This window comes from Epinephelus moara, chromosome 5 (genome assembly GCF_006386435.1).
Source record: "Epinephelus moara isolate mb chromosome 5, YSFRI_EMoa_1.0, whole genome shotgun sequence".
Taxonomy (NCBI): domain Eukaryota; kingdom Metazoa; phylum Chordata; class Actinopteri; order Perciformes; family Serranidae; genus Epinephelus; species Epinephelus moara.
Window position 1 is genome coordinate 39,887,551 of NC_065510.1, and position 26,954 is coordinate 39,914,504.

Below are 26,954 nucleotides of genomic sequence, written 5' to 3' on the forward strand. Positions count from 1 at the left end.
CATATTCATCACTCGATAAAAACTTAACAAACTCAGCAGACAGAAAGCTGAAAGGTAGATAATTCTGCACAGTAGTATTCCTGTGTGGTTGTGAGAGGTGTCTGAAATAATGTTCAAATCACAACAAAGCTGGTGATTTAAACGTTTATGTGTAAGTCTGTTCCAGCCTGTGAGATGCAGCCCTACTCAGCTTGTGATATTGATTTTAAGGCGTGAAAATATAAACAGCTTTTCTAGTGAACTGGCTGTGATTTGAACAGACTTCTTGGCATGTGTGGAGTGTGGAGATTACTGCAACCAAACACCAGTTTGTGTTCTGCAATGCTCAGCCACACTGATAGATACAGTCATAACCTATTAATTTAACATTATAGACAGCAACTGTAAAACTGAGACATAGCTGAGAAACAATGCATGTATTGCATCACTTTTTTAAGGCATCAAACTAACATAAAGTGAGTGATGTTCAACATGTAGTGAAACACTACAAAGGCAGGCCGCTGTTTGTTGTAATGAATATTAATATATAAAATTCAAGTGCCACAAGGAGCCACCAGATATAAACACCCATTATCTAACTAATATCATAGCACCCACATTCTGAAAAGTTGTAAATGTTCATTTTATGTGATTCAAGTACATAAAACGCAGCCGAAGCATTTGGATGACATGATCTAGTTACACCCAGTAGTGGAATGTAACAGAGAACATTTATTCAAGCAGTGTACTTTCTCAGTTTGTAACTTTATGCTTCCTCCATAAATGCCAGAGGCAAATATTGCATCATTTACTCCACTACATTTATTTTTAAGCTCTGGTTACTTTGCAGGTTCAGAAAACAATACACGACATACACAAACTGATAAATTACCATGTATTAGTATATGTTAAGCTACCCAGCATAAAAGGTAGTTATAAAGAGCTCCACATTTACCAGCTACAACATTTCAGTGATGAACACACAAGTGCATCAGTAACTATAATCCAGTAGTATAAGGCATTCTAAACTGGACCGTTCTTCATAATGTATACTTTTGGTGTTTTAATATTTTGATGCCAATACTTTACTTTTACTGAAATAACTTCCTGAATATGTGACATTTAAAGTTAAGTGTTTTTATATTGCAGTCTTACAACTTGGTCTTACTTTTACTCACATTTGCCCATTGAGAATAGGGTCTTTACCCCCACCCAGATAATTTTATTTCATAAAATGCCTTCAGGACACACAGGAGAGTCACTGGCTTCGTTCCGAACAAAAGGCAACAGGCAGGATGAAATATGCATTTCAAATCTTGCCAAATTTATCTGCAAGTGCAGTTTTAACTTATTGTGACACAAATAATCAGAGGACGGATTGATTGGAAAAGATGGTAGTTTTATTGGTCATAACAGGACACGGTGAACAATTATTCGGTCTTTTGCTCCACCACAGTGGTCTTCTCGCTGACGTAGATGCCGTCCAGGAACTTCCTGATGTCCTTCTTTCTGACCGTGGTGGCCTGTTGGATCAAGGCCGCTGAAAAGACAGAGCAGAGGGAAATTAAAGTTTTAATACCACAACATGTAGATTTACTAAGGCCTGAGATGATCTCTTTTGAAACAGGCATTTTTTTAAAGAAAATCTATTTTAAAGAAATATTTAATAACTCAGACTCTACTTGCATGCTGTGGTTAGTGTTAAATGAAGACATTAAAGTGAAGTAAACAAACGAACCATCTGTAGCAATAAACACACACGGCTGGGCAACAGTTAAATTACACTTTCAGTGGAACCGTATTTTTTGAGATATGAATATCTATAGTTTAAAGAACTGTGGTCCAAACGAACACAAAATTCCACAAAATTTAAACAATACGGATTGTGAACCTGCCTGTTTGTGATATGTCATTACATTGAAGTGGCAGACACAGACTCAAAGTGACTAACAACTGTAACAAGAACGAAAGATGTCAACATTTGGACGTGCATCGCTCCAAAAACAAAAAGCACATTTAGTACAACTACTGTTTTACTTATTTTAGAAATGAGAATCAAGTCCACATATCAGTTTGGATGAGAATTGGATTTTTTTGGATACTGGAAAATTATCATTTTAACTTTTATAATTTCAGTTACCCTGGAGACATCTTATGCTCTTGGAAATCATTTGAGTTCTTACAGACGCAACGATTAATCCTGAAAATAACCAGATTTGAAAAACAGTACTACCATATTATTTTTAAAATCACATCGCCCAGACCTGACTACACATAACTTTAAAATTAAACATATTTGCATTGTAAAAAATGAGCATAAAATTGCAGACATCCTGTAACAGAGGACACTGAGCAATTAAAGAAAAGACAAAAATGTCTTTGTACCACCAGCAAGACATCAGACAATGTAAGGAGCATGCAGAGAGAGAAAACAGACAGGCCATGAGGTCGGCTTCGACGGCAATGTCTAACCTCGACGAGTGCAGATGTAACTTTTACTGAGGTGGCTCCACTACTGTTCCTTTCTCAGACACGTAAATACCGTCCAAGAACTTTCTGATATCCTTATTTTTGACTGTGGTGGCCTGTTGGATCAGAGCAGCTGGAACAGAGAGAGGTTGGGATGGTGAGCAACACGTCACGTCACACACAGGATCACAACAATTACAGAGGAGGTTGGAGGGGAGAGATGGAGAGATCAGACTGAGGGAGGAGCACTGGGGAGATATGCAGTCAGGAAGTACTGAGAGACAGCTTTGGCTCTATATTTGACAGTTACAATGGAATATGAGGTTTTAATGTCAGTTTTTATTTAAGGGTGTTTACATCCATGTCAAATTAAAAGTGCATCTCTATAATGTTGCTATGACTTTTATCTGAGAGATGGCTGCTGGACCAAAGCTGTTGTTTTCTACTTATTTTATGGATTAATGTGCTGTTGAAGCTCCTACGCTGTTGAGCAAAGCATATAAAACTGAAAGTTAGCAGTTTAACTGTTAAATAACAACTTCGATGTGCTAGAATACAGAGCCAAAAAACAAACAAACATGGCATTCCTACTTACAAAAACTACATCATACCAATAAAGAGTAGGGGAAGGGGGGGATTACTGAGGAAATTCAACTAACAATGAAACGGCACTGAGTAAGAATCAAATCTAAACTGAGGTGCAGTGATAGTGTCTTTTGTACAATATGTTCCACTGTAGAGAATTCTCAACACTGTAAATAACTGCAGTCAGGTATATCTGAGGCTTTTCTTTTTTTTTTTGCTAAAGCCAATTTATTTTTTGGTACATTTTTTTGACATTTATTTTTGCTTTTCCCTGGTAAAATAATGGTTAGTTTTGTTTCTTTGGAGCTCTAAAGGGTATTCAAGTCAATTTTTGCTCACAACTCGGCACATATGTACAGGGGGCTTGTAAGATGATTTTGCTTCATTATAAACTGCAACAAGCCAATAAAGTTTGGGAATCCCAGACTTCAGTCATCTTTGCCACCAAATACTGTACTATTATAATACTGTAAATCAGAAACCAGTTCATTGATTAACTAATGAACTTGCTTTGGTGTTTTGGTGCATTGACAAATAGATAAAAAAAAAACTAAAAAATAAATACAGTTTTTAAGTAGTGTAAGTTTGTGTATATCTAAAATGAAAGTTTGTTAAAAAATGTGCTGGACTCCACTGAATTCTGCCATATACATCTGACTGCAATTTCCAACATCACAACATCCTTCAATGATAAAACTATCAGTGCACCTCAAATAGTAATGAGGAACTGTATACTTTATATCACTCATGTTGACAGTTCAGGGGAATATTCTGTTTGTTCTGTAGAATGAGAGGGCTATACATGAAAACAGGATTTGACAGGATCAACTACAACACCACTGGACTGATATAAACTAGCAGCACAGAAATGTCCACAGTTTTCAGGGACAGGTACCAGCCAATCTGCCAATCACATATCAATAACAGATTTCCTGATTTGTCTTTAAAAGTTTTTTTTTTTTTTTTACACCTAGCTGCAGGGCAGCATCACTGAACTGAAATTACATCAGGGATCCTGCTCATGAAATAATGGCAAACAACATCTTAGCCAAGGGAGACTTAGCCATGAAGCACAGTGTATGGGTTCAAAAATGGGCAAGGATCAGCAGTAGTGTTATGAATCCTTCTGGTCCCATGTGGAGAAAAAAAAACACTGCAGTATAGAACAGCTGTAAAGAAAACGGCAGACAGCATACCTGAGTTTGACACCAGCTCAATGTCGTTACCCTCCAGCACCAGCTCGTCCTTCTGGGCAGCTGAGACAGCACAGTTCACACCTGGGAGACGGAGGGGACAACATGGCAAAATTAGTTTTACTATTCAGAATGGGATAAAATTACTATCATGCATTATGAAATCAAATACACCAGGTGGTATAAAACAGACTCCAGTTCAAGATAAAGTTCACCACAATGCCTCTCATTCACTCACAGCTGCTGTGCAAGGCAGGCGAAGCAGTCTGGGGTTCAGCATTTTGCTCAATGGCGAAATATCATCGCCTCCATGCTCTTTTCTTTCCCTGCTGTATGTGACACACCATCTGAGTGATGACTCTTAAAGTTGACATTTCCTTACATCGGATGGTAAAAGGCGCAGCGCTGTATATTTCACAAATCGAGCAGCTCATTTCACTGTTAAACTGGATCCACAGATGGATTCTGAGCCAGTTAACTTGAAACGTGTCTATGGACAGGTTTCACCTTAGTAATGATACCATTACGAGTTCGAGGATTCTCAAGATTAACAATGTTAACATTGACATCACTGGCACCGCCATTTGTGCTATTCTTTTCAGGTCCATATTTATACGCCTTCAACTTCACATCATTGAAACTTGTCTGTATATGCTAGCGAAAGATGCTACAACAGCAGAGGGGGATTGTAGCTTTGTAGAGAGAGGGAGAGAGTGAGCACCAGGTGTGTTGTCCAGAGCTTAAGTCCTTCAAACGCAGTGTTCCCGTCAGTCCTCCCACATTTCACACCAATTCAAACACTGACTGAAATTCACTAGACATCGCTATAAATGTATGCAGGAACTTCCTGCATTATAATAACTAGATTTGCAGGAATCGATGAAATGATGCACAATCCGTACTGAAATTCAGATCCTATTTTCTGAGCTGTAGTTTATTAACACTTGCCTGTTGGCGTTTATCAAATGTTATGAATAGCTGTATTTCACTCTCACTTTTGTCAGACAAAGTCACAGCACACAGCCCTGGAAGTGACTGGCAAACAAGACAAAGACAGGCATACCAAGAGATGCACTGCAAACGAGTACATCAACTAAGCATTAGTTATACGAGAGAACTTGAGAAGACAAGTTTACCTAATTGCTGAGATAGACCTGGCTATGCAAGACAGTGACACCCGCTTGACATGAGCTCGAGGGGGGGCCCTTGCGTAGTGAGAGTATAGGGCTGATCACGTCAGCCTGGTTTCTAAATCACTTGCCATTCAATATGAGCCATACAGTGCAGAGAAAGAGTGTTGTGTTCACACACAAACTTTCTAGCATTTGTTGCTGTGTCAGCCATAGTGCAGCAAGACTACAATAAACCACGTAATCAGTGATTTGATTTATCCTCAATTCACACAAGTCACCCGCATTGACGTGAAAAAAGCCACAGTACCGAAAAGCTAACCGTTTGCTTCCCTGCTCATAACTATAATACTGCTATGACTTGCAGACTCACCAGCCCTCATTCGGACACGGCGGATGTACTTCTCTCCCAGGAAGTTCCTGATCTCCACCAGAGTTCCACTCTCCTGAATGACGACGTTGATGGGGAAATGGGCGTACACGGAACGCATTTTGTACCGGAAACCCTGCAGTCAGACAGAAGCGAGAGAAGCATTGAGCCGAACGGTGAAGGCAAACAAAATGTTCTAACAATACCCAGCCACACAGAACAAAACCATGACTACAAAACATACTAATCCCACCATGATGGCTGGCACAGAGCTATCACAGCAGTTTGACATCAATACAATAAGCCTTTGTCAAGAACTCTGACAGCATCAAACTGCGACAAATTGAACTGTACTCTCACCAAAGTGACTCCTTTAATCATGTTCTGGACGTGGCTGCAGATGGTGCGGACTGTGGCCAGCTCCTTCCTGTTTCCCCACCATTTATCCACACGAAGCTGAGGAAGACATCACTTTCATCAAGCTGTACAAAAGCTGAAGCACTTGAATAATCTGTTAATTACCAGAAAAGTAATCATTGTCAACAATTGTGAAAATGACTTAAATTTGTCAACGAAAAACCAATTATCCTGTTCCAGCCTGAGGGGTTTCAATTTTCTGCCTTTTTAATAACGGTAAATTTAAATATCTTTGGGTTTCAGAATGTCAAAAGCAATGTGTAGATGTCAGACATTTTGGCATATTAGCAAAGTTAATTTATACAAAATAAATGCAATTTTTAAATAAAATGCATTGGGAAAAAAATGTCGAATTTTGCTATACCAAAAATATGGTAAATATGGGTTGCAGCTCTAGCCTGTACATCATGTGTCAAGACCCTCTTAATAAATGTCAATTAATCAATTCTACCAGGGCTAATTTCAGAATTGACAATTTCTTTTTCATACACTGTGCAGTCAGCCATCTTTGACTCAAAATTTTAGGTTCACTTAAAAAGGACATCTGTCTCACAAACTCCCAACGGCTGAGGTAAGTCACACACTCCCTTTATAAACACTCACTCTTCTATTGAACAATTCAATGTAGTACCACAATACTACTGTGTTTCAATAATACAGGTTGCTTCCTTCAGGGTTATTCCTGTTTAATATACTACAGAATACAGCCCAATTTGTGACACAACTCCAACGCTAAGTTTTTAACATCAAACCCTAACTTTGGGCCAAAGCTGCTGCAATGGCTTACCTTATTTTTATTCAAATTCAGCAAAAAGCACAGCACTAAGGTGCCCTTGTTTTATTGTTGTATTGTTTTTTTCCCTGACTTCCCTGTGATGGTAACAGCAATATTCTATGACTCTACAAATGCCCCATGTCCTGATTAGGCTACAATCAACAAGATGATGAGTTATTTATATCTTTCAAACATCTGCATAACATGGTAACAAACTACATAACAATGGAAGACAGATGACTGCTTTGTGCATCAGATTGATTGTTATAAATTTACCATAGATCATTGTGGTAATGATTCAAGCACATCGCCCGGCCGTGTTTATACTTGCCTTAACATTGCTGGTGTAGCACAAAAGTGTTAATGGCAGTATTGTTTAAAGTAAACTGCGTTTTGCCTCATTTGAGGCTCTTCCTTACCTTCTTCTGTTTCTTGCCCAGCAGACTGAGCTCCAGGTTGATGTGGTTGAACTCCCTGACGAGTTTCCCACGGGGCCCCTTGACTGTCACTGTCCGCCCCTTCAACCTCACCTCGACTGCAAAGAAACACACAACCACACACAAGGTTAAGAAGCTGAACTCCACACAGGTTACAGGTTTAAACACAGGAAATTCAAGATAATCATGATACTGTACAGAAAACAGTTTCATACCATTGTCGGGGATGTCGACGGTCTGACTGCTGAGAATGGTCTTCATTCTGTAAAGACAGACAGGCACAGTGTGTGTTTAATGCTCTGAAGCTTGTCTGCATCCCTTGTGATGTGTGACAGCTTTACTTTACAAATCTATGACTGTTGGTTCTGCAGTTCAGGTTAGTTACAGTTACACCGGGCTGACCTGACATGTTGTCCATGACACAACTACAAGATAATGTTTGATGTTACATTTTAACACGTTTCTAGGCAAGACGTGGCCACGGTTAAACTCAGTGTCCATCATCTGCAACTACCCACAGACACACTGCGTTACCTCAACTAGCATTAGCGCTAATGCTAACGGACATTAGGAAGTGACACCGGCTTTACCCATGCGTACCGTCGTAGATGTACAACTCAGAAACTTCGAATTGAGCGTTATTAAAAGCTGAACTACACAAAACTATCTTTTAACAATAATATTGTTAAACCCGCTGCGGCCCTAAACTGTAACAGAGCTAACGTTACGACGTCAGGCCTCAGACACACAGCGGAGCCTGAAAAACAACCAACATATTTCTCAACAAACCTAATATAAAGGCAAAATACAGCTTATGTAGTGTAACACAATACTGTCCACATCTGGTGATTCAAAATGAAGCCAAAAACATGTTTAATTCGCACAGATGGAGTTAGATGAAACTCCAGGAGGAAATTTTCAGCTATCCTCACCTCGCCGGTAGCAGAGGAAAGGAGGACGGAAGGACGTCACGACGCAATTGTAGAGCACGTACGTTTCATCATCAGGCATTACAAGACGATCGAGGAGCGCCATGATTGATTTCGTAGACTATGTCAGTTGTCATTGTGACAGAAATGTAGCAATTACAAAAATACATTGGCTGTCAATTATTATTTTTAAAAATACAGACCATCATACAGACGCTGTTTTACTGTCTAGATATTAGTAACAGTTATTCCAGTTTCGCCGTGCTGCGTTCATGACAGTTTGGAAAGACCAGCTGTTTAGGGGAAGAAACCCGTCTAATGAGCTGTCTACATTTTACTTTCGAATCGAAGATACCGCAAATGTCAGTCAGTGAAAACAAACTATAGGAGTGTCAACAAACGGCTGGCACAGTGGCTCCAAAGTTACCAAATTAAATTCAATTTGATCACTGATATAAGCAGTGGTGGAAATGGAGTGTACACATTAGAGGCAATTATTCTTCTTTTCACTGCACGACATTTGTCTTACAGCTGTAGTTACTTTGCAGATTCAGATTAACAATACAAATATAATTAATAACTAAATTATGATATACTATATTAATAAGGACCTAATGCTCCTCTGAGGGAAATTCTCAAGCTACCACGCAGTATGTAAAATAATATCAAATGTATATAAATAAAAGTAGCTCCATCTTTACCATCTGCAGCATTAATGCAATTAAAACATGAATGCATCAGTGATTATAATCCAATAAAATAATATATATTATTCTAAAATGAGCCATTTTGCATAACGAGTAGTTTTACTTTTGATACTACAGGTATACTTTGATGCTAATAATACTTTTGTACTTTTACTCAAGGGACATTTTCGCTGGACTTTTACCTGTAAAATAATATTCTGCAGTGTGGTATTACTACTTTAACTTAAGTAGAGGATCTGAGTACTTCTTTCACCACTGGATATCACAGATTTAGCTCATTAAAAAAGGGGATTTGAAACTATTAGTATTTTTTCATGGCAACGACTCATTTGCCAATTGTTTCTGTTGTTAAATAAGTTTAGTATTTAGTTAAATCTGTTGCCTAGTTTTGTTTTGTTACATCTGCAACTTTTTATGCTGCCTTGTTAAATATATATTCAATAAGAATATTGCATTGCACATTCTCTGTACAGTGAACTTTACACCTTCCCTGATCAATATTTTTCAACCTCCTGTACAGAACTGTACAGATCTCTTATTTAAAACAAGTATATTGTACACATTTGTCACAGTATTTTTATATCATATTTTTCATATTTGAATGTAACTTTTCGATTCTATATTTACGTTTTTGATTTTTGCAGTATTTTGCTTTTATCTTATTTCCTCTCACTGTATGCACCAAACGCCAAGACAAATTACTTCTAAGTTAAAACCCTATTCTAAATTCTCTTTCTTCCTACTTTGCGTACATCACGTGAACGCAGCAGCAGACCAAAGCAGCCGCTCGTCGAGTCTTGTTGTGCAATGACAGTCTCCTGCTAGCTAAAGTCATGGCGCTGATCAAACAGAGTTGTTGTGTCGCCGGCCGTTTTTCCACAAACCACCTGTGGTTGAGTCCCAGGTGTGTCCCACATGTGAGTACTTCCACTGCTCCAACTCTTCATCTATAACAAACATAGTGACGGTGTGGCTGCTTTGCTAGGGGGCTACTGTGGGTTGTGTCTGACCACGGGCCCTAAAGTACGTATGTTTTGTAACTCAGCTGTAGAGACAGTAACTTTAATCCTGGCTATAAGCTGAGATGAGTGGTTTGTGTGTGATTGCTCAAAGAGACTGTGTAAAACAGTGACACCAGGACACTGGTGGAAAGTAGATTTACTCAAGTATTGTTCTACAGTAAGAAATCGAGGTACTTTCCTTGAGTATTTCCATTTTAAGCTGTAAACTGTGTACTTCTGCTCCACTACACCACATTGTTTGTTACTCCACTACATTTGTCTCTAAGCTTTAGTTACTCTACAGATTACTATTTGTCAGTCCCTTCCTGTCCAGTGGAAACTATGCATCTCCAAGTATGGTGATTTTGATTTTGTACAGTATGTTTGTGATGAATTAAAGGATGAAGTGTTTCTTCATGGCTTGAGGAAAGGCTACTACTCTTTAACTAAGTAAACTCTTAGAAAAACCCACTTGGATTAGCTGGGCTGTCATAAAGCTGAAAACAGAACACAAACACAACAAGCCTGAATGCATTGAATCTGTCAGCTCTGCACCTGAACTAACCCGGAGTCCTCCCTCTGCAGGTTTACACCAGCAGTCTGACAACTGCGGCGAAATCCTCCCCAGACGGGGCGAACAGAAAGAAGCAGCTTCTGAGTGATGACGGGCCTGATCTAGGAGACTTCATTTCAGGGGATTTATCGGAGAAAAGCAAGTGGGCTGAGTACAGAGGGACCCTGAAGAGGGACAAGGGAGAGAGGTGAGACAGCAGAGATGCTGCAGCTGTGGTCAGCAGTAGCGAGAATGTGTTTGAGTGTTATCAGAGGGGTTCAAAGACCAGATCAGACCATATCTTATCTGCCAGACTGTGCTGAGCTGAATCAGCTTGAGGTTTAAGTGTCCTTGCTGTCATACCTTTAAGGGGAATTGTTCAAGGTGGCATGCTACCCAGATAGATCCTCATACACCTTGTCTGACATTTTGCTGTGTGAAATAGCACTTCTGCTCATTTGAATCAACGACCAGTGAAATCAATCATTTATTTGTCACATGAAATTGCAAGTACAACTCCAGAGAAATGAGATCCTGTCAGCTCCTTCAACTTGTGCATTGCAGTGTAGTCCTTTTTTGCCTCTCCTTGTAGGCTGCTGCTTTATTAATGTTTCCAGATTGCCCACAGCATGTGTGTTTTATGACCATGTGGATTCCATTCCATACTCATCCGCTTATCCCAGGCTGGGTCGCAGGGGCAGCAGGCTGAGCAAAGTACTCCAGATGTCCCTCTCCCCAGCAACACTTTCCAGCTCCTCCTGAGGGATTCTGAGGTGTTCCCAGGCCAGACGAGATACATAATCTCTCCAGTGTGTTCTGGTTCTGCCCCGGGGCCTCCTACCAGTTGGACTCGCCCGAAACTCCTCTAATGGGAGGCGCCCAGGAGGCATCCTGATCAGATGCCCGAACAACCTCAGCTGGCCCCTTTCGATGTGAAGGAACAGTGGCTCTACTCCGAGCTCCCTCTGGATGTCCGAGCTCCTTACCCTATCTCTAAGGCTGAGCCCAGCCACTCTTCAGAGGAAATTCAGTTCAGCAGATTGTATCCGCAGTCTCATTCATTTGGTCACTATCCAAAGCTCATGACCATAGTCAAGGGTTGGGACATAGATGAACCAGTAAATCGAAAGCTTTTTCTTCTGGCTCAGCTTCTTCACCACGATGGTCTGGCACAGCGCCTGCATCACTGTAGACACCACACCAAACTGTCGATCCATCTCACGCGCCATTCTACCCTCACTCATAAACAAGACCCCAAGATACTTGTACTCCTTCGCTTTTGGCAGTAACTCACTCCCCACCCGGAGGAAGCAATCCACCAATTTCCGTCAGAGAATCATGGTTGCAAATTTGGAGGTGCTGACTCTTACCCCGACTGCTTCACACTTGTCTGCAAACCGCCCCACTGCATGCTGGAGGTCATGTTGTGATAAGGCCAACAGAACCACATCATCTACAAAAAGCAGAGACGCAATTGTGAGGTCACCAAATCGAACCTCTTCCTCCCCCTGGCTGTGCCTTTATATTTGTTCTGTTAGTTTGTGGCATCATGGATGGTTCTGGTAATCCATAGTTTCTAGTTGTGGGATGTTTAAACTAAAGTTTTAGGTACAGTTGCTTTTGTTGTTTTAAAAATTAAATCCACCACAGACTGCATTCATTGATGGCATCGGTGATGTTGATAATGCTGTCCTGGAACGTGCTCCAGACTCTGACTGGCTTCATGTTTGCATCACTGAGGGGATGCTTTGTAGTTTGTTTTCCCATCTTGACCTCAACAAGACAGCCGCATAGTCGCCCCTCCTGTGCTGCAGCCATAAAGCACACACCTCCTCTTCCTCTCTCACCAGAGTCGTCTGCTCTGTCAGATCTGCATGAAGAAAAAGAGCCTCCTGGTTGAATTGTGCAGTCCAGGATTTAGTCAAGTTTTGGTGATTCAGAGGATATTACAGTTCATGATATCTTGTTGGAAACTGAGGTCGTTCCGTTTATTATTCAACACCTGTACATTGGCTAGCAGGATGCTAGTTCAGCTCGTGCCCATCTTCTCCATCTTTCCTCGATGTTTTACCGATGTTTATCTGACATACACAGTGATAGAAAATTGTATCCACATTATCCTCACCTGTGTTCAGTGAATGGCTCTGCTGTTGTTTTTGTGACAGGCTGCGGCTTCCTCCGTGGCTGAAGACAGAGATCCCCATTGGGAAAAACTACAACAGGCTGAAGAACACACTGAGAGACCTCAACCTGCACACAGTAGGTTGTTTAGACAGGCGAGGAGTTAAAGGGATGGTCTGTATAAGTGGGTGCAGCAATGTAACAAATGCAGATACTTCAAATTGGTGAAGGATACCCATACTCAAAAATAATTAACAAAATTCTTGGCTCAGTTATATCCTTTAAAACACAAGGGTCCAAGCGATATAGTGGGTTTTATCGTGGTAAATCTACTTGCCTTTCAAATACAAAACATATTTCTTAAATTGCAAACTTAAATGGCTTTTACATCAGGATCTATCTATGTACAAAATACCTGATAAGTACAAGTCAGCTCTGTGTGTTTTGTCTCAGGTGTGTGAGGAGGCCCGGTGTCCTAACATTGGGGAATGCTGGGGAGGAGGAGAGTACGCTACAGCCACAGCCACCATCATGGTAAGTCTCTTGGCGCAGTGTTACTCTGTGGTGCAACCGAGTTTTACCGACACTTATAGAAAACATTATAAAAAAGCATCTCTGTACATCCAGTCTTTTATTTTCCAATGAAATGAAAGTAAATCTTATGTATTGCTTAATGGAGAACTTTATAGATAGAGGTAAAATTCAAAATCCTGCCTGTTAGGACTGAGTATTGGTACTCGATACCCAGTACCAAGTAGTATCAAAATCTCTCCAGTCAAACGATACCTGCCTTCAATCCTCTTTGCGCTTGGCGTGCTGGATCAGCCGCTCTCCTCCCAGTTGACAACATCTGCCCGGATAGCACCAGCTAACACAGCAGCAGTGGCTGGCATCAATCCAAGCCGTTGACTGGTCACAATAAACTCACAAGTTGACGACTGTTAGGCAAGGTTAGCCATGTGATGCTAATAGTTAACCCTATCACTGTTATTGTGCAGCTGGGCGGACTCTGACCACTGTCAGTGGCACGGAGCTCACACGCCTGCAGCAGCAGCAGCTACAACCCATACAGGCTGTGGTGTGGTTAATTTGAGCGCAGTGTATTTGACATTTATATTATGAGTATCGAATGAAGTACTATATTGGTATCGTGTCACTTCAAGGGTGCTGGAATTGGTACTGGTATCTGTATGGATTATTTGCTCCAGTCATATGAGATACGTGTAACTTAACGTTTTTCCTCTCTATTTGTACGCAGCTGATGGGAGACACATGTACCCGTGGGTGCAGGTTCTGCTCCATAAAGACAGCCCGTCGCCCTCCACCTCTGGACCCAGACGAGCCCTACAATACAGCCAAGGCCATCGCTGCCTGGGGGCTGGACTACGTGGTTCTCACCTCAGTCGACAGAGATGGTAACGGTTTCCTAACTCAGTGTATCTACCGGATTCTTTCCAGGTGTGACTTTACACCAGTGCTAGCAATGAAGCTCTGATTTTTACAAGGAGAAATGGAACCTCTCTCATTTACTCACTTAAAAAACACACACACACTGTGAGGAACAGACCGTGTAAGCTTCAGCAAAAGTCCGTCAGAATTAAAACCATTGCACAACTCTTTCCCAACATATGCTTTGTTCCCCAAATGTTCCTGGCTATCACTGTCCTTATCATGACAGAGTGTGTGCTCGTTTCTGTTTAATTTTGCTTCGAATATATCAGTTACATGACTTATAAATCAACAGACATTTTCAGAATAGTATTAATCATACAGAACATTTCCTCTGAATGGATTTAAAAAGGTGAACAAATTATATAAATGTCCACAAACTAACTTTTCAAAAATATTAGCCAGCAGTTTTGTCAGTCATGTCTGTAAAGCCACATTTTCTTGCAGATATTGCTGATGGAGGCGCAGAGCACTTTGCTAAGACCGTCTCCAACCTGAAGGAAAGGTATAATCTCTTTCCCCTTTTGGATCCATTGGGTGTTTGTATCCTAATATCTGTGCAAAATGAACAAAAAAGCACATTTGTCATCCTCATCTCAGGAACTCTCAGATCCTGGTTGAATGTCTGACCCCTGATTTTCGCGGTGACCTGGCAGCAGTACAGAAGATCGCCCTGTCAGGGTTGGACGTGTATGCCCACAATGTGGAGACGGTGCGAGAGCTGCAAAGGTACTGACTGAACCTCAACATGTTACCTCTATTTGAAAAGCTTCTTTATGTATTGGCTGTAATTTTATTTATGAGAGGATAAATACTCAGAGCTGGAAGCATTTTCAGCCAGCTTTGTATCATAACAATGCGGATAGTATGTGTGAATGAACTGCCCTTCATCTAGCCAGTGCCCAGATCTCCCTGCTGACGTGGTAGCAGTAGGGCTGTTGCATGAACTGCAGATTGTATTTCCTTATTTTTGTATGCCTGTCGCCATGGTCGCTCTCAAACTCAGACCAAATATATATATATATATATACGTATATATACTTTAATGTAATATATACTATATTTTATAGCTTTTGGGGTAAAACTAGGCAGTGCTCCTAAAAGCCAGGTAATACAGTATTTTGACTTCTTTACAATTTAAATATTGGTTACAACTCTGCCACAAGAGGGCAGTCAGCCACAGGCTTGGAGGACAGTAATACACACAATGTCCAGCAGGGGGCACATCAGAGACTATTCTGTCAGTATAAATACTAAATGAACTGCAGAAGTGTCAAACATAGGAAAGACACACAATACAAGTGTTTCATTGTTAATGGGTATATATTTCCAGTATAGGGGTATATAGTTACCTTTTTGATCATGTATTTCAGTTGCTCACGATGTCCATCTGTCCCATCTGTTTGCAGGTTCGTGCGTGACCCCAGAGCGAACTTTGACCAGTCTTTGAGTGTCCTGAAGCACGCTAAAAAGGTTAAACCCACTGTGCTCACCAAGACTTCCATCATGCTGGGACTGGGCGAGACTGACCAACAGATACACAACACCTTGACTGGTATGTACTCATAGACATACTCCCAAAACGTTGATGTAACAATTCCCTGACCACGCTGTTCTGGTGATGTTGCAGAGCTGCGAGAGGCAGGAGTGGACTGTCTAACATTGGGCCAGTACATGCAACCCACTAAACGTCACCTAAAAGTAAGCACATTATCCTTTTCCTTTCATTAAGGCTCAGCACTGCATGAACAATGCACATTTTGGTAAAGTATTGCACATTTTGACTGTGTGTTTGGGTTTAGGTGGAGGAATATGTCACTCCAGAGAAGTTTGCCTACTGGGAGAAAGTTGGGAATGAAATGGGCTTCATTTACACAGCCAGTGGGCCACTAGTGCGATCCTCATACAAAGCAGGTGAGAAACACACTCTATCTTGCACAGTTTTAACAAGCACATGTTACGGATAGTTCAATTTACTCCAGTGACATACAGAAGGACTCTGTGATTCTACTTCACTTTTGTATTTTTCAACTTGGACCCCTTTTCCCATGTTTTTGTGTCTAAGTGACTAATGAGAACAACAGTTTTTGAAATTAGTCCAGCATTGAGTGAGAGGGCTGCAGCCGGCAGCAATGAAACAGACTGCAATGTAACCACTTAGGGCATGTTCGCACCGTCAGTTTACATCCATTAAAAGTGCTTATTTTTGCCATTGACAGGCTCAGATTGTCAGTTTAAGTGGCTGACAACATTTTGGAAAGGATCCCCACTGAGACAGAACTTTCTGATAAACAGTAAGATCCTTTTAATCAGAAACAGCCCTGAAATCACTGTCGTCGAACCCACCAGACTCCATTTAAATAAACAGTAATCACTGGAAATCACACTTTAGTCAAAGCCGACAGAAACAAAACAAATCTCACAGAAACCATCTTGGTTTATTTTTCCACTGTTCCAACAATCAGCAATTCTTGTGTGGTTGAAATAAACCCTTAATGTACTCAGTTAGATGTGCAAACATGCTGGCTGTATACATGCTAACATGACTGTTTATTTGAATGGAGTCTGGTGGCGTTGGCGGTAATGATTTCTGGGCTATTTCCTATTAAATAAACAGGATCTTACTCTTTAACAAGAAGGTCTGTCTGTGGAGGGATCCTTTCCATAATGTGGTCAGACACTCATAATAGCAATCTGAGCCCTTTCATTCATTCATTTTTTGTTCATTCATTACCTTTAACAACTTATCCTGTTAAGGGTCATGAGGGGGTGCTGGAGCCTATCCCAGCTGACACTGGGAGAGAGGCGGGGTACAAACCTGACTGGTCTCCAGACTGTCACAGGGCAATTAAGAATCACCAATTAACCTGCATGTCTTTGGACTGTGGGAGGAAGCTGGAGTACACGCAGAAAACTCCCGCTGACAAAGGGAGAACATCAAAACTCCACACAGTTAGCCCCGGCCGGCCGATGGGTTTGAATCCAGAATCCCCTTGCTGTGAAGCAACAGTGTTAACCACTGCACTACCACGCCGCCCCCATGCAAGCCCAACAGTGGCAAAAACAAACACTTTTATTGGACGTAAATTGGAGTGTTAAGATGTCCCGAGTGGTTACATTGCAGCCTGTTTTTGCCACGGCTGGCTGCAGCCCTCTCACTCAGTACTGGACCAACTTCAAAAACAGTTGTTCTCATTAATCACCCATACACGAATACATAAAAAAATGGGGTCCAAATTGAAAAATACTGAAGTTACCCGTTGAAGGGCCAATTCAACGAAATTGAAAAAAATGTATGTATTTTCTCACTTACCCCTTGTGGTTCAGGACCTGCAGGTGGTTAAATTCAGCAGCAGCAGTAACGTCTCTCAAGAATGTCTTGGATACCCTGATAATCCACAGAACACACTGTCGACAGTTTACATAGGGACTGTTTCTTCTGTGAAAACTGGTCAGTGAGGTCTGTAGACTATCCAAAGCAAGAGTTTTTTTCTGCTTTCAATTTTTGAAATGCCATTTTCACTACCCTTTGAGATCTCAAAACATGAGCTAAAAAACAAAAATGATTTGTGTGGCTATGAAGTAAGTTTGAGAACATGTATTTTTGTAATTTAGTTGAACTGACCCTTTAAATTCCTAAAGCTCAAGGCTTTAGTTTTCTCACAATATGAGCACAGAACAATCATGTGAAACTAAAATAGGTCACATGCTGTTTGGATAGGCTCCAGTCACTGCTTACATCTTGCCAGTGCAACATTGCAACAGCATAAGTTAGGATATATCATAAAACCAGAGACAGCCCAATAAATGTAATTGTTCATTTAGTTCATGTGGGTCAGATAATTTATATGTATATATTTTTTTCTCTTTACAGGCGAATTCTTCCTGAAGAATCTACTGCAGAAGAGAAAAGCAGAAGTCACTATAGCAGAATGATAATTCCTACATTACCAGCTTCTAATGGCTTTCTCCCTTTAGTCCTGTCCCTGCCTATAACTACACATTCACAGTGACAAAATCAGCTTTACTCCTGCCGCACCATGATGCATCATTGTATGCTGTAGCACAGCAAACTCTTTTAATATATATCAGTAGTAACAACTCGGGTCAAAGAAGAAGGCAGGTGGCATCAAACCAGAGCACAGAAGTGACATTAACAAGATCTCATGTAAGTTCAGGGACCATTCTGTTCTTTTTGATTGCACTGTTCACCTGTGTGAACCCAGAGGTCTATCATTTTAAGGAGAGGGACATCAAAGAGAACAAGCAGCAGTTATTGGCCTGCAGACATGTAGATAACCTGGGCACAGACTGTCTATGTACCCCTGCCAGGAGAAAATACAACCCGCTGTTTGCAGTAGCTGTAATTTACCTCAGGGGCCCCTAAATCACATCCATCACAAACTCCCTCCCCTCAGGGGCCCTGACTTCAGCTAAAGGGCGACTGACCTTTAACACCAAGCTCTGTTTATGTGCTCTTTGATGTCTGCGGCTGCAGGACTGATGGTTAACTGAGATTAGAGGATTTTTTGGACTGAGGGTTCCCGCAGCAACACTGTTTTAAATGTCTGTCACATTGGAAAAAGTACGATATAATCCTAAATTGGCTTTTTGTCAGGTACAATACAGAAGTATCGAAAGAGGTATCTAACTTTGATATCTGTATCTGGAAAAAAAGCCAACTATTTGGGCTCAAAACTACTTTTTCTAACATAATAAAATTGTTGTACACCTGGAAAGATGTGTGTTCATTCTGTAAACTGATTGTTTAGACAAAACATATCCTTAACATGTGTATTTATATTTAAAGAATTAAAACAGTTCACATCTGCTGATTTTAATTTGTCACCTTTTTCCTTCTTTCCATCAATGTGTAATCAACAGGCACATATTAAGGACACACATCACATTTTATTGCATTGCTGTTTTTAGTAAACAGTCACTGATACAGAGGACATTACTGATTAACATACAGTAAGATAGTTTTATAAAAATATTTTTAAAAAATAGTATAAAATTGTTCTTGCAATTTAGCAACAATACTTGATTATACAGTATATACTGTAAAAAAGTAGACTAACACTAATCGTGTTCATTTGAAATAGACGGTGCATCTGAAATGTTTGATTGATTAATGCTATTTGACATGAAATGTCTGAAATGAACTGTTAAGTGATGAAATATCACTGAACATCTTCCAAAGACTCATGGATCACATTCACACAAATTTGGACAGAAGGCTCTACCTCTCCATTTCAGACGTAACACAGGGGAGCAGTTAGTCATGCTGTTTTGGCCTTTTTGATCATTAGGCACGTACCGACAAAATAGGGCGTTGGACCTGAGTGAAAATTTTCACCAGAAATACAACGGTTGTGAGAGGAATGTGTTGCATGTGTGGAGGTGGAGTAAGTTTTAGACTTTGGCTTTCTTGGTAGGAGGTTCACTGGCAGTGATGCGAGGACAAACCGCTGCCGGGGTGTAGGGGATTCGTGTTGCTGTCACTTTCTTACCGATGGTCTCGATCTGTGGACAGAAAACAGCAACGAAATAATAATCAGCCCAGTCGCCAGAGGAGAATCATTGTTCATTGTATCATATCAATGTGTCTAAAGTCACGCAGTCACAGTGAGCTGACTTTGTCAATGAGTTGGGAGGGCATGGTGGCTGGCGTGTCTCCTGCTAAGCTACAGACCACTGTTCGAGAACAACAAACAACAAAATTGGTTGTGTTGTAGCAAGTCATCACTGTGTTTCCAGCTGCTTTTAAGTGACCCACCGCTGTTTTCCAGCTGATTCAGTGCCACGAAAAGCGGTTGTTCTTTACTTAGACACTGCTGCATTAGCTGCTAGAGTCGTGCCATCCAAAATGGGTATTTTAAGTCAAAACCTCTTTTAATAAACAATAACCAAGTCTTTTTGGTACCAACACCTAACCACAGTGTTGTTGAAATGTAAAGTATAAAAACGTGCAAATGTAACATATCCGTGGTTTGAAGGAACGTACAATACCAATGCTTTTTCTGGCAGTTGGGTTGAAACAATGGAGGCTGAGCAGCAGTCGCTCCATATGGCACTGAGTTCAAAAACTTTCATTTTATGTGAGATGTGTAACAGTGGTGTGTCTTCTGCTCACCTGGAAGCCGATGTTCTGGAGGTGAGGGTGGAGGTGGTCCAGCACTCTGCGGCCATCAAAGATAAAGGCCGGCTTCAGCATCTTCTTGTAAATCTTCTCATAGTCCAGCTCCTGTGGCGGAATTAAAGGGGGAAGATGACTTACAGGTGTTTTGTTCCCCAAGATGAAGCAAGTTATAAGATGGTAAGAAAAGAATGTGTGATTGTGACCTTAAACATGTCCCACTCGGTGCAGATGACCAATGCATGTGCACTCTGGCAGGCCTCGTAAGGGTCCGAGGTCACAGTGACCAGCTCTGACACTAAAAAGAAAAAAAGGCAAGTCTGTGTCAGTGAAGAGTCGAAAGTTCTAACTTCAGCTAGTGATCCCTACAGCTTAGCCTTCCTAAGAAAAATGAAATGACTTTTTTCATCTTTACAAAATCACTCAATCATCACTAAGATCACTCAATAAGAACCACAAAACATAATTACGAATATGAATAACTCCTAAGGCTGCAACTACTCAAATGTTTTTTGTGATGAAAGTTGAAATGGGAAAGATTTTTGCTTTAACTTATCATTATGAAGTAAATTTTGACTGTACAATGTAATGGCTATAGCATGATGACCGTGTATAAAACTACTCGAATAACCGGCACAGCTTCCACACTGTGTGGCCCATAGAGTAGGTGTAATAGGGACTTTGGCTGCCTGTGCCAGCTACTTCCTATTTAGTGCTGCACTTACTTCAGAGGGGGGATAAAATTATTCAACTGTGCGGCTCTTCTAGACTTTCGCAATGTTATCGGACTGAATGGAGAAGAAAACGTATTCACTGACTCACCCACGTCTCTTTTGCCATGTAAGTCTATGGGAAAGGGTATTTTTGGGCCCAATGGAATCATGTGATGGATATAACTTCACTGTTTGGCCACTACCAACACAAGTTATCTGTTTCCACTTAAATCAGCCTGTTATTACGCAATCATGTGATCTATAAAATGTCAAAAAATTGTGAGACAGCCAAAACCCACAGATATTAAATCCAATATCACAGAAGTACCTATCATATTGTACATACATAACTGTATGCAACAGCACTAAGAATGATCTTTATCATTAAGCTGCTATAATTTTGGTATTGTGTGTATTTGAATTTGAACCTCATTGATACTTTATATTGGCACTATTTTTCTGCTTTGTATTGTGACTGCTGCACAACACTTTCCCCCAGGTTAAATGAAGTTCCATCATATCTTAAACCAGCAAATATTCACCATTGCAGGAGCTGGAACAGTTATTTTTAGGCATTTTTCCTAAAACTGACTTAAAATATCATCAAAATTGTTGATAATTTTTTTAATTGTGGATGGTACTGGAAGCAGCCAAAGGGTTTAAGACACTCACTAAATCACATATAAAGTCCAGCCTTAGAGGCATGTCTTCTCCCTTTTACCCCATGTCCTCTACACTCTCTACTGTGTCTGGTGTAATTAAGTCATGTACATTCCAAAAAAGAAATAAAAAAAGACATTTCCGAAGCTGCATTTGAACCTTGGTAAGAACACACACCTCTTTCTGGGTTGTCCTCTGAGATGTTGGGCTGGGAGAGATCATGAATGATTTGTTCCTTGAGAACTTTGGGGTCGTAGATGAACAGCTTGGCTCCCTCATCCATCAGATACTTAGAGATGTAGATACTGGACGACTCCCTAGAGTTGCAACAGAAACACACACACTTAAGTGTCAACCCTGATTGGGGCCCAGAGTTCACCACATTGTGTTGGTTGGTGTTCATGTAGAGTAAAGTGTGATCATACAAACAATCTCCCAGGTTAATGATCAACATCACAGAGCTTTTGCAAAGAAATACAGAATGAAAAACAAAGAACAGGGAGGCGGCAAATGTCTACAAGGGTGTGAGAAGGGAACAAAAAAACAAAAACATGACTTGAGACTAACCTTGTGTCACCTGTGTCTTTTTTGAAGGAGAAGCCCAGCAGAGCAATCTTTTTACCGGTAACAGTGTTGAAGAGGCAGTCAATAATCCTGCAGGCAAACCGCCGCCTCTGGTACTCATTCATGTCGATCACCTGACAAAATCAATCAAACAGCAATTAAGGAACAGAACCTTCAGTAAAAACATAAAAAAAAAAAAAAAAAAAAAAATATGTAGTATGCAATATAGTTTTCACCTGCTGCCAGTAGGAAGCTACTTCAGGAAGGTTGAGGGCCTCACACAAGTACACCAAATTCAGCACGTCCTTCTGGAAACAGCTTCCACCAAAACCTGCCCAAGTGTTGGAGTAGCAAAGAGATAAAAGGCAGCACTTAATCTGTGTTTAAATTAATCAACTTTACACAGAAGCTCACTTTAAACATCTTTTGGATGCATTTCTTACCTACGCTGGCTTTGAGAAATTTGCTGCCTATCCTCTGGTCCATACCAATCGCCTTGGCAACCTCCTCCACGTCAGCCCCGGTGGCCTCGCACAGAGCGCTGATACTGTTGATGCTGCTGATTCGCTGTGCCAGGAATGCATTGGCTGCCTACACAAGCACATACCATGTTTTTAAAAAAAACTGTACTCACGAAAACTACAAAAAGTCGAGGAAACAGTTACTGTTGCTGAGTCAGACAAGCTTGACAAAAAGAAACATGGCAATGGTGGTTGTGTGTTTATTAGATCGTTTCTGGGTGACGGGCAACATAGCTTGAAGAAGCCGACAGCAAGGACTACAGCATGTGATGGAAGGATATTTTCACAAGGTTAACTTTGGGGCTTCCTGTCTTAACAAAAGAGGGAGAAGTAGAGACTGACTGTTGCTCCTGCACTGCTGGGTATGTTTCCCCCTTTCCCTTTCTGGGGATCAGTCCAGTATGCATCCTAGGCTAGTGACTGAATGGTCCGCCTTACTCTGCCTCTAATTGGCTTACCATGACAATCTTACCCTTACCCTAAATAATCCCACTCATCTTGCCTAAATTTAGCACGTAACATAAATAATATGAATATGGATGCCTTAGATTTTTTTTAAGAATTGTGACCAAGACATATACTGAATGGGACATTTTACAGTGTAAAATCAACCTGTAAGTGCTTTCTATTGGGCGATTTCTCCATACAGCTCTGTCATGGACTGTTGGTCACAACAATTAATTGATTGAGACAATAATCAGCAAATTAAACTAATAAAAGAAATTGTTAGTTGCCACGCTACCAGTTTAGACAGCTCAGACGACCATGTGTTGGTGGTGATGATTCGTGCTTTGGGGACCCAGTGTTCATAGACGGCACAGAGTGCTCTGATTGCCCTTTGACCTTCTGCTGTTTCGTCTCCACCAATCAGGACACGGTCTGGCTCCTTCAGATCCCGCACTGCCGTTCCTTCTGCAAGGAACTCTGGGTTGGACAGCACCTAAAGCGGTGACACGAATACTTTAGAAACTTTCAGAACAACAGACATCAGTTTCCTTCTTATGCGATAATACACACTTGTAGGTTGAGACTGGGTTTGGTGTTGGCATCAAATATCCGTCTAATGCTCTCAGCAGCTCGAACCGGGACTGTGCTCTTCTCTGTGACAATCTTGTAGCCATCAGACACCTCCACAATCCGCCGAGCACACGCCTCAATGAACTTGAGGTCAGCTGCACGACCCTTCCCCATCCCATAGGTCTTGGTTGGCGTGTTCACCTGTGGGGGAAGTGCAGCCACTCCAATAAATTCACTCATGTGTCATAAATGTCAGATATATTTCTGTAGCTGGTAAAACTGTGTGTCAGCATGTGTGTGAGGGGTGTGTGTGATGGACTCACAGAAATAAAGACGAGGTCTGCGTCCCTGATGGCTGAGTCTATGTCTGTGGAGAAAAACAAATTTCTCCCTCTGCATGATTCAACCACCTCTTTCAGACCCGGCTACAGTGAGAGGAAGTGGGAAAAATGAGACAGGGAGGGTGTGTCACTGAATGTGTAGGACAAACATGGCACAAACAGTAACAAATGTAATGCGGGTTCTCAATGACTGGTCATCGACTGCCCTTTACACTAGTCATGATGATGTAATACCTTGTGGTTGTGGCTGACGTAGAAAAGTTACAACACTGAAAAATCTGGAACTAATTTATGTTTCATTCAGCCCACTATGGAGTAATATTGTGCAAAAACACTGGCTGGAATGGTTGCCTAGCTACACCAGTTTTTTCAACCCTGTTATTAAGTTAAACTAATGAGCCAACAACTCCTTCAAGATATATGACTCTCAGAGGTCAGATAAGAATGTAGGGGAAAAAACACTAATAAAATATGACCCACTCCTGGTTAACATTTTATCAATCCTGTTAATAAAGTTCAGCTCATTTTCTTTGAAGAACTACATTAATAATGATACCTCATATATGGGAAGAGTGTCCGAGTTCCAGGCTTTGATGCGGGACTCGTTGACATCGACAACGGTCACTGTGATCTCTGGACACATGTGGGCGATCACACTACATGTTGGACCTCCTACATACCCAGCACCAATGCAACAGATCCTCTTAATCTGAAACATCTGCAAATGTAGAGAGAGGAGAGAATAGAGAGGAAAACACAGAGCTTGAGACAGTAGATAGACCTTTCACAACAGAATTTTAATTTTTTTTCTGTATTATAGCCTGACCAATACTAGGATTCTGAGGCCAGTGATGGTATGAATATATGAGAGTTTAGAAAATCCAATAATATAGTACATAGCAGTTGGCCAATAGTAATTTCTAAATGCATACCTTAGTTTTTAAAGTGTTTTTTAAAGAATTGTGACAAAGATCTGGCCAGCCATTGGGAATTATGGACAGGGGGACATTTTTCAAAGTGGGCCACATCCACACCCACTCCAACCCCACCATTGGTGCATATACCTTTGCATGGGCCCCCTCCCCCGGGCTTTGGGCCAGGGTCATCCTTACCCTTTGACCCCTCTGGCAGCCAGCCTGACCAAGACATTTTGCAATATGGTAATCGACTTGTCAGTGCTTTCTGGTGGACTAATTATCTACTAGTTATGTTGTTTTTAACTTTCCTGACACATACTTTAACAGAACAACTTTTATGGGCTGACATGCTCTAAAGGGCAAGTTTCCATCAGAAAAATTACTTTGGTCTCTTTTGATCGAATGAGTATGTTCTCATTTTCAGAATTCCTGCTCAAATTACTTGTCAAGACTTTACGATCGATTAATCATTTATCTGATCAACAGAGAATAACTGGCAATAATTTTGATTCATTTTCAAGCAAAAATGCCAAACATTTACTTCTTCCTGCAGATCAATTATGAGGATTTTCTGCCTCTGTCTGATGTGACAGTTAACTTCTTTAGGTTGGATTGCTGGTGGGGCAATGGCAATTTGAAGACACCCCCCTGGGTTTAAAGAATTTTTCAATGTGAAAACAACTGGCAGATTAATTGAGAATGAAAATAACACATTAGTTACAGCCCTGTTCTACTCTTAACAGCACATTTCCATTCATCTGTCCACATATTTCACTTTGCTGAAATACGTGTCTCAACTTTTAAATCTTAGCTAACCTCCACAGGCTGATTTACTACTAGGAGCAAATCTCTATCAGAAAAGTTAAGCTTGGTTTCTTTCTTACACTTTGATTTTCGTTTCTTAAACTTAAACTCCTTTTGTTCAAGCCTTCACATGTAATGGTTAATCAGAGCTACAGTACCAGTCGCACCGTTTCAGCCTTGCAGGGAATAAAGAGCCTTTCATTGCAGCACAGCCCCGTCTAACAGATGAAAAACGACCTTTTATCTCAGATACCTATCAACTACTTCACGTTAGCTGTGCTACAGAGGAAGTGTCACTGCTTGTAGGTTAACATTACACATTAACATGAGCATAATTACGCTAGTTTACCACTTCTTTCCTAAAGCGGCGAATGAGCGGACTCAACACAAGAAACAAATGAATGGGCTTCTGTGATGAAGCAGCTAGCTAGCTAGCAACCATAAGCTAACGTTACATTACCTCTGCCAACTCGACAGTCAGTCAACTTCAGGAATGCGCAGATTATGTTAGCTCTCTTTAATGTGTCCAAACAGCCGTCGCTTCCGGGGCCGGTAAACTGTTACAAAAAATAAATGCCTCTAACAAACACTTAAACCGGTGCTCGACGAACAAACTCACACCACTAAGGCTTCTCTCTCAACTTTACCCGTATCACTACCTCCACCTAAACTGAGGTACTTCTGTCTGCCAGGGTACCACCGCGATCTCCATGACACCAGGCAGTCAGGACATACTTCCGGTGTGAAATTTTCAAAGTTAAAGCACCAAAGCAAAACATCTTAACGACGGTGGAGGAAGTATACAGATCCAAAAAGGTACAAACCCTGGTACAAAAAGTACCAATACAAAATGCAAAAGTCCTGCATTGAAAATATTACTGAAGTAAAAGTATAAGAGTGTAATATGGACTATGTACTCAAAGAAGCACAAAAAAAGAGAATAAGACATAGGCCTGCTCTATTAATCCATCAATACAGAAAAACTGGCACTGTGACTGTTAAATTATTATATATTATATCATTAGATTGTTCTCAACGGTGTTTTAACGTAAAAGCAGGATTTTATATGTTTCAATGGTCTATAAACTCGTAAACAACTAACTTAAGATGACCAATATTACCTTCATGAAGGCAGGATTTATTGCAGGGCTTTTGCATATATT

General features: G+C 40.8%; 3 protein-coding genes across 3 annotated transcripts; 1 reads left to right on the forward strand and 2 right to left on the reverse strand.

The window, feature by feature from the left end:
• Window positions 1-1,357: 1,357 nt before the first annotated feature.
• rpl9 (ribosomal protein L9) lies at window positions 1,358-8,343 on the reverse strand. The gene is made up of 8 exons (XM_050044751.1): window positions 8,288-8,343; window positions 7,571-7,617; window positions 7,338-7,453; window positions 6,087-6,182; window positions 5,730-5,862; window positions 4,230-4,310; window positions 2,452-2,581; window positions 1,358-1,519 (listed from the first exon to the last, which is right to left on the reverse strand). The coding sequence occupies exons 2-7, from the start codon at window positions 7,614-7,616 to the stop codon at window positions 2,475-2,477; spliced, it is 579 nt and encodes a 192-aa protein (XP_049900708.1). The 5' UTR covers window position 7,617; window positions 8,288-8,343; the 3' UTR covers window positions 1,358-1,519; window positions 2,452-2,474.
• Window positions 8,344-9,754: 1,411 nt separating this feature from the next.
• On the forward strand, window positions 9,755-18,877 carry lias (lipoic acid synthetase). Its single transcript, XM_050044219.1, has 11 exons — window positions 9,755-9,908; window positions 10,578-10,753; window positions 12,711-12,804; window positions 13,120-13,200; window positions 13,925-14,081; window positions 14,563-14,620; window positions 14,716-14,844; window positions 15,525-15,670; window positions 15,746-15,816; window positions 15,918-16,029; window positions 17,990-18,877. Exons 1-11 carry the CDS (start codon window positions 9,825-9,827, stop codon window positions 18,049-18,051), a joined length of 1,170 nt encoding a protein of 389 aa, XP_049900176.1. The 5' UTR covers window positions 9,755-9,824; the 3' UTR covers window positions 18,052-18,877.
• Window positions 18,878-19,006: 129 nt separating this feature from the next.
• On the reverse strand, window positions 19,007-26,515 carry ugdh (UDP-glucose 6-dehydrogenase). Its single transcript, XM_050044218.1, has 12 exons — window positions 26,252-26,515; window positions 24,627-24,788; window positions 24,053-24,154; window positions 23,730-23,930; window positions 23,455-23,652; window positions 22,635-22,782; window positions 22,428-22,522; window positions 22,195-22,325; window positions 21,805-21,944; window positions 20,461-20,552; window positions 20,252-20,362; window positions 19,007-19,641 (listed from the first exon to the last, which is right to left on the reverse strand). Exons 2-12 carry the CDS (start codon window positions 24,786-24,788, stop codon window positions 19,531-19,533), a joined length of 1,491 nt encoding a protein of 496 aa, XP_049900175.1. The 5' UTR covers window positions 26,252-26,515; the 3' UTR covers window positions 19,007-19,530.
• Between the last annotated feature and the right edge of the window lie 439 nt (window positions 26,516-26,954).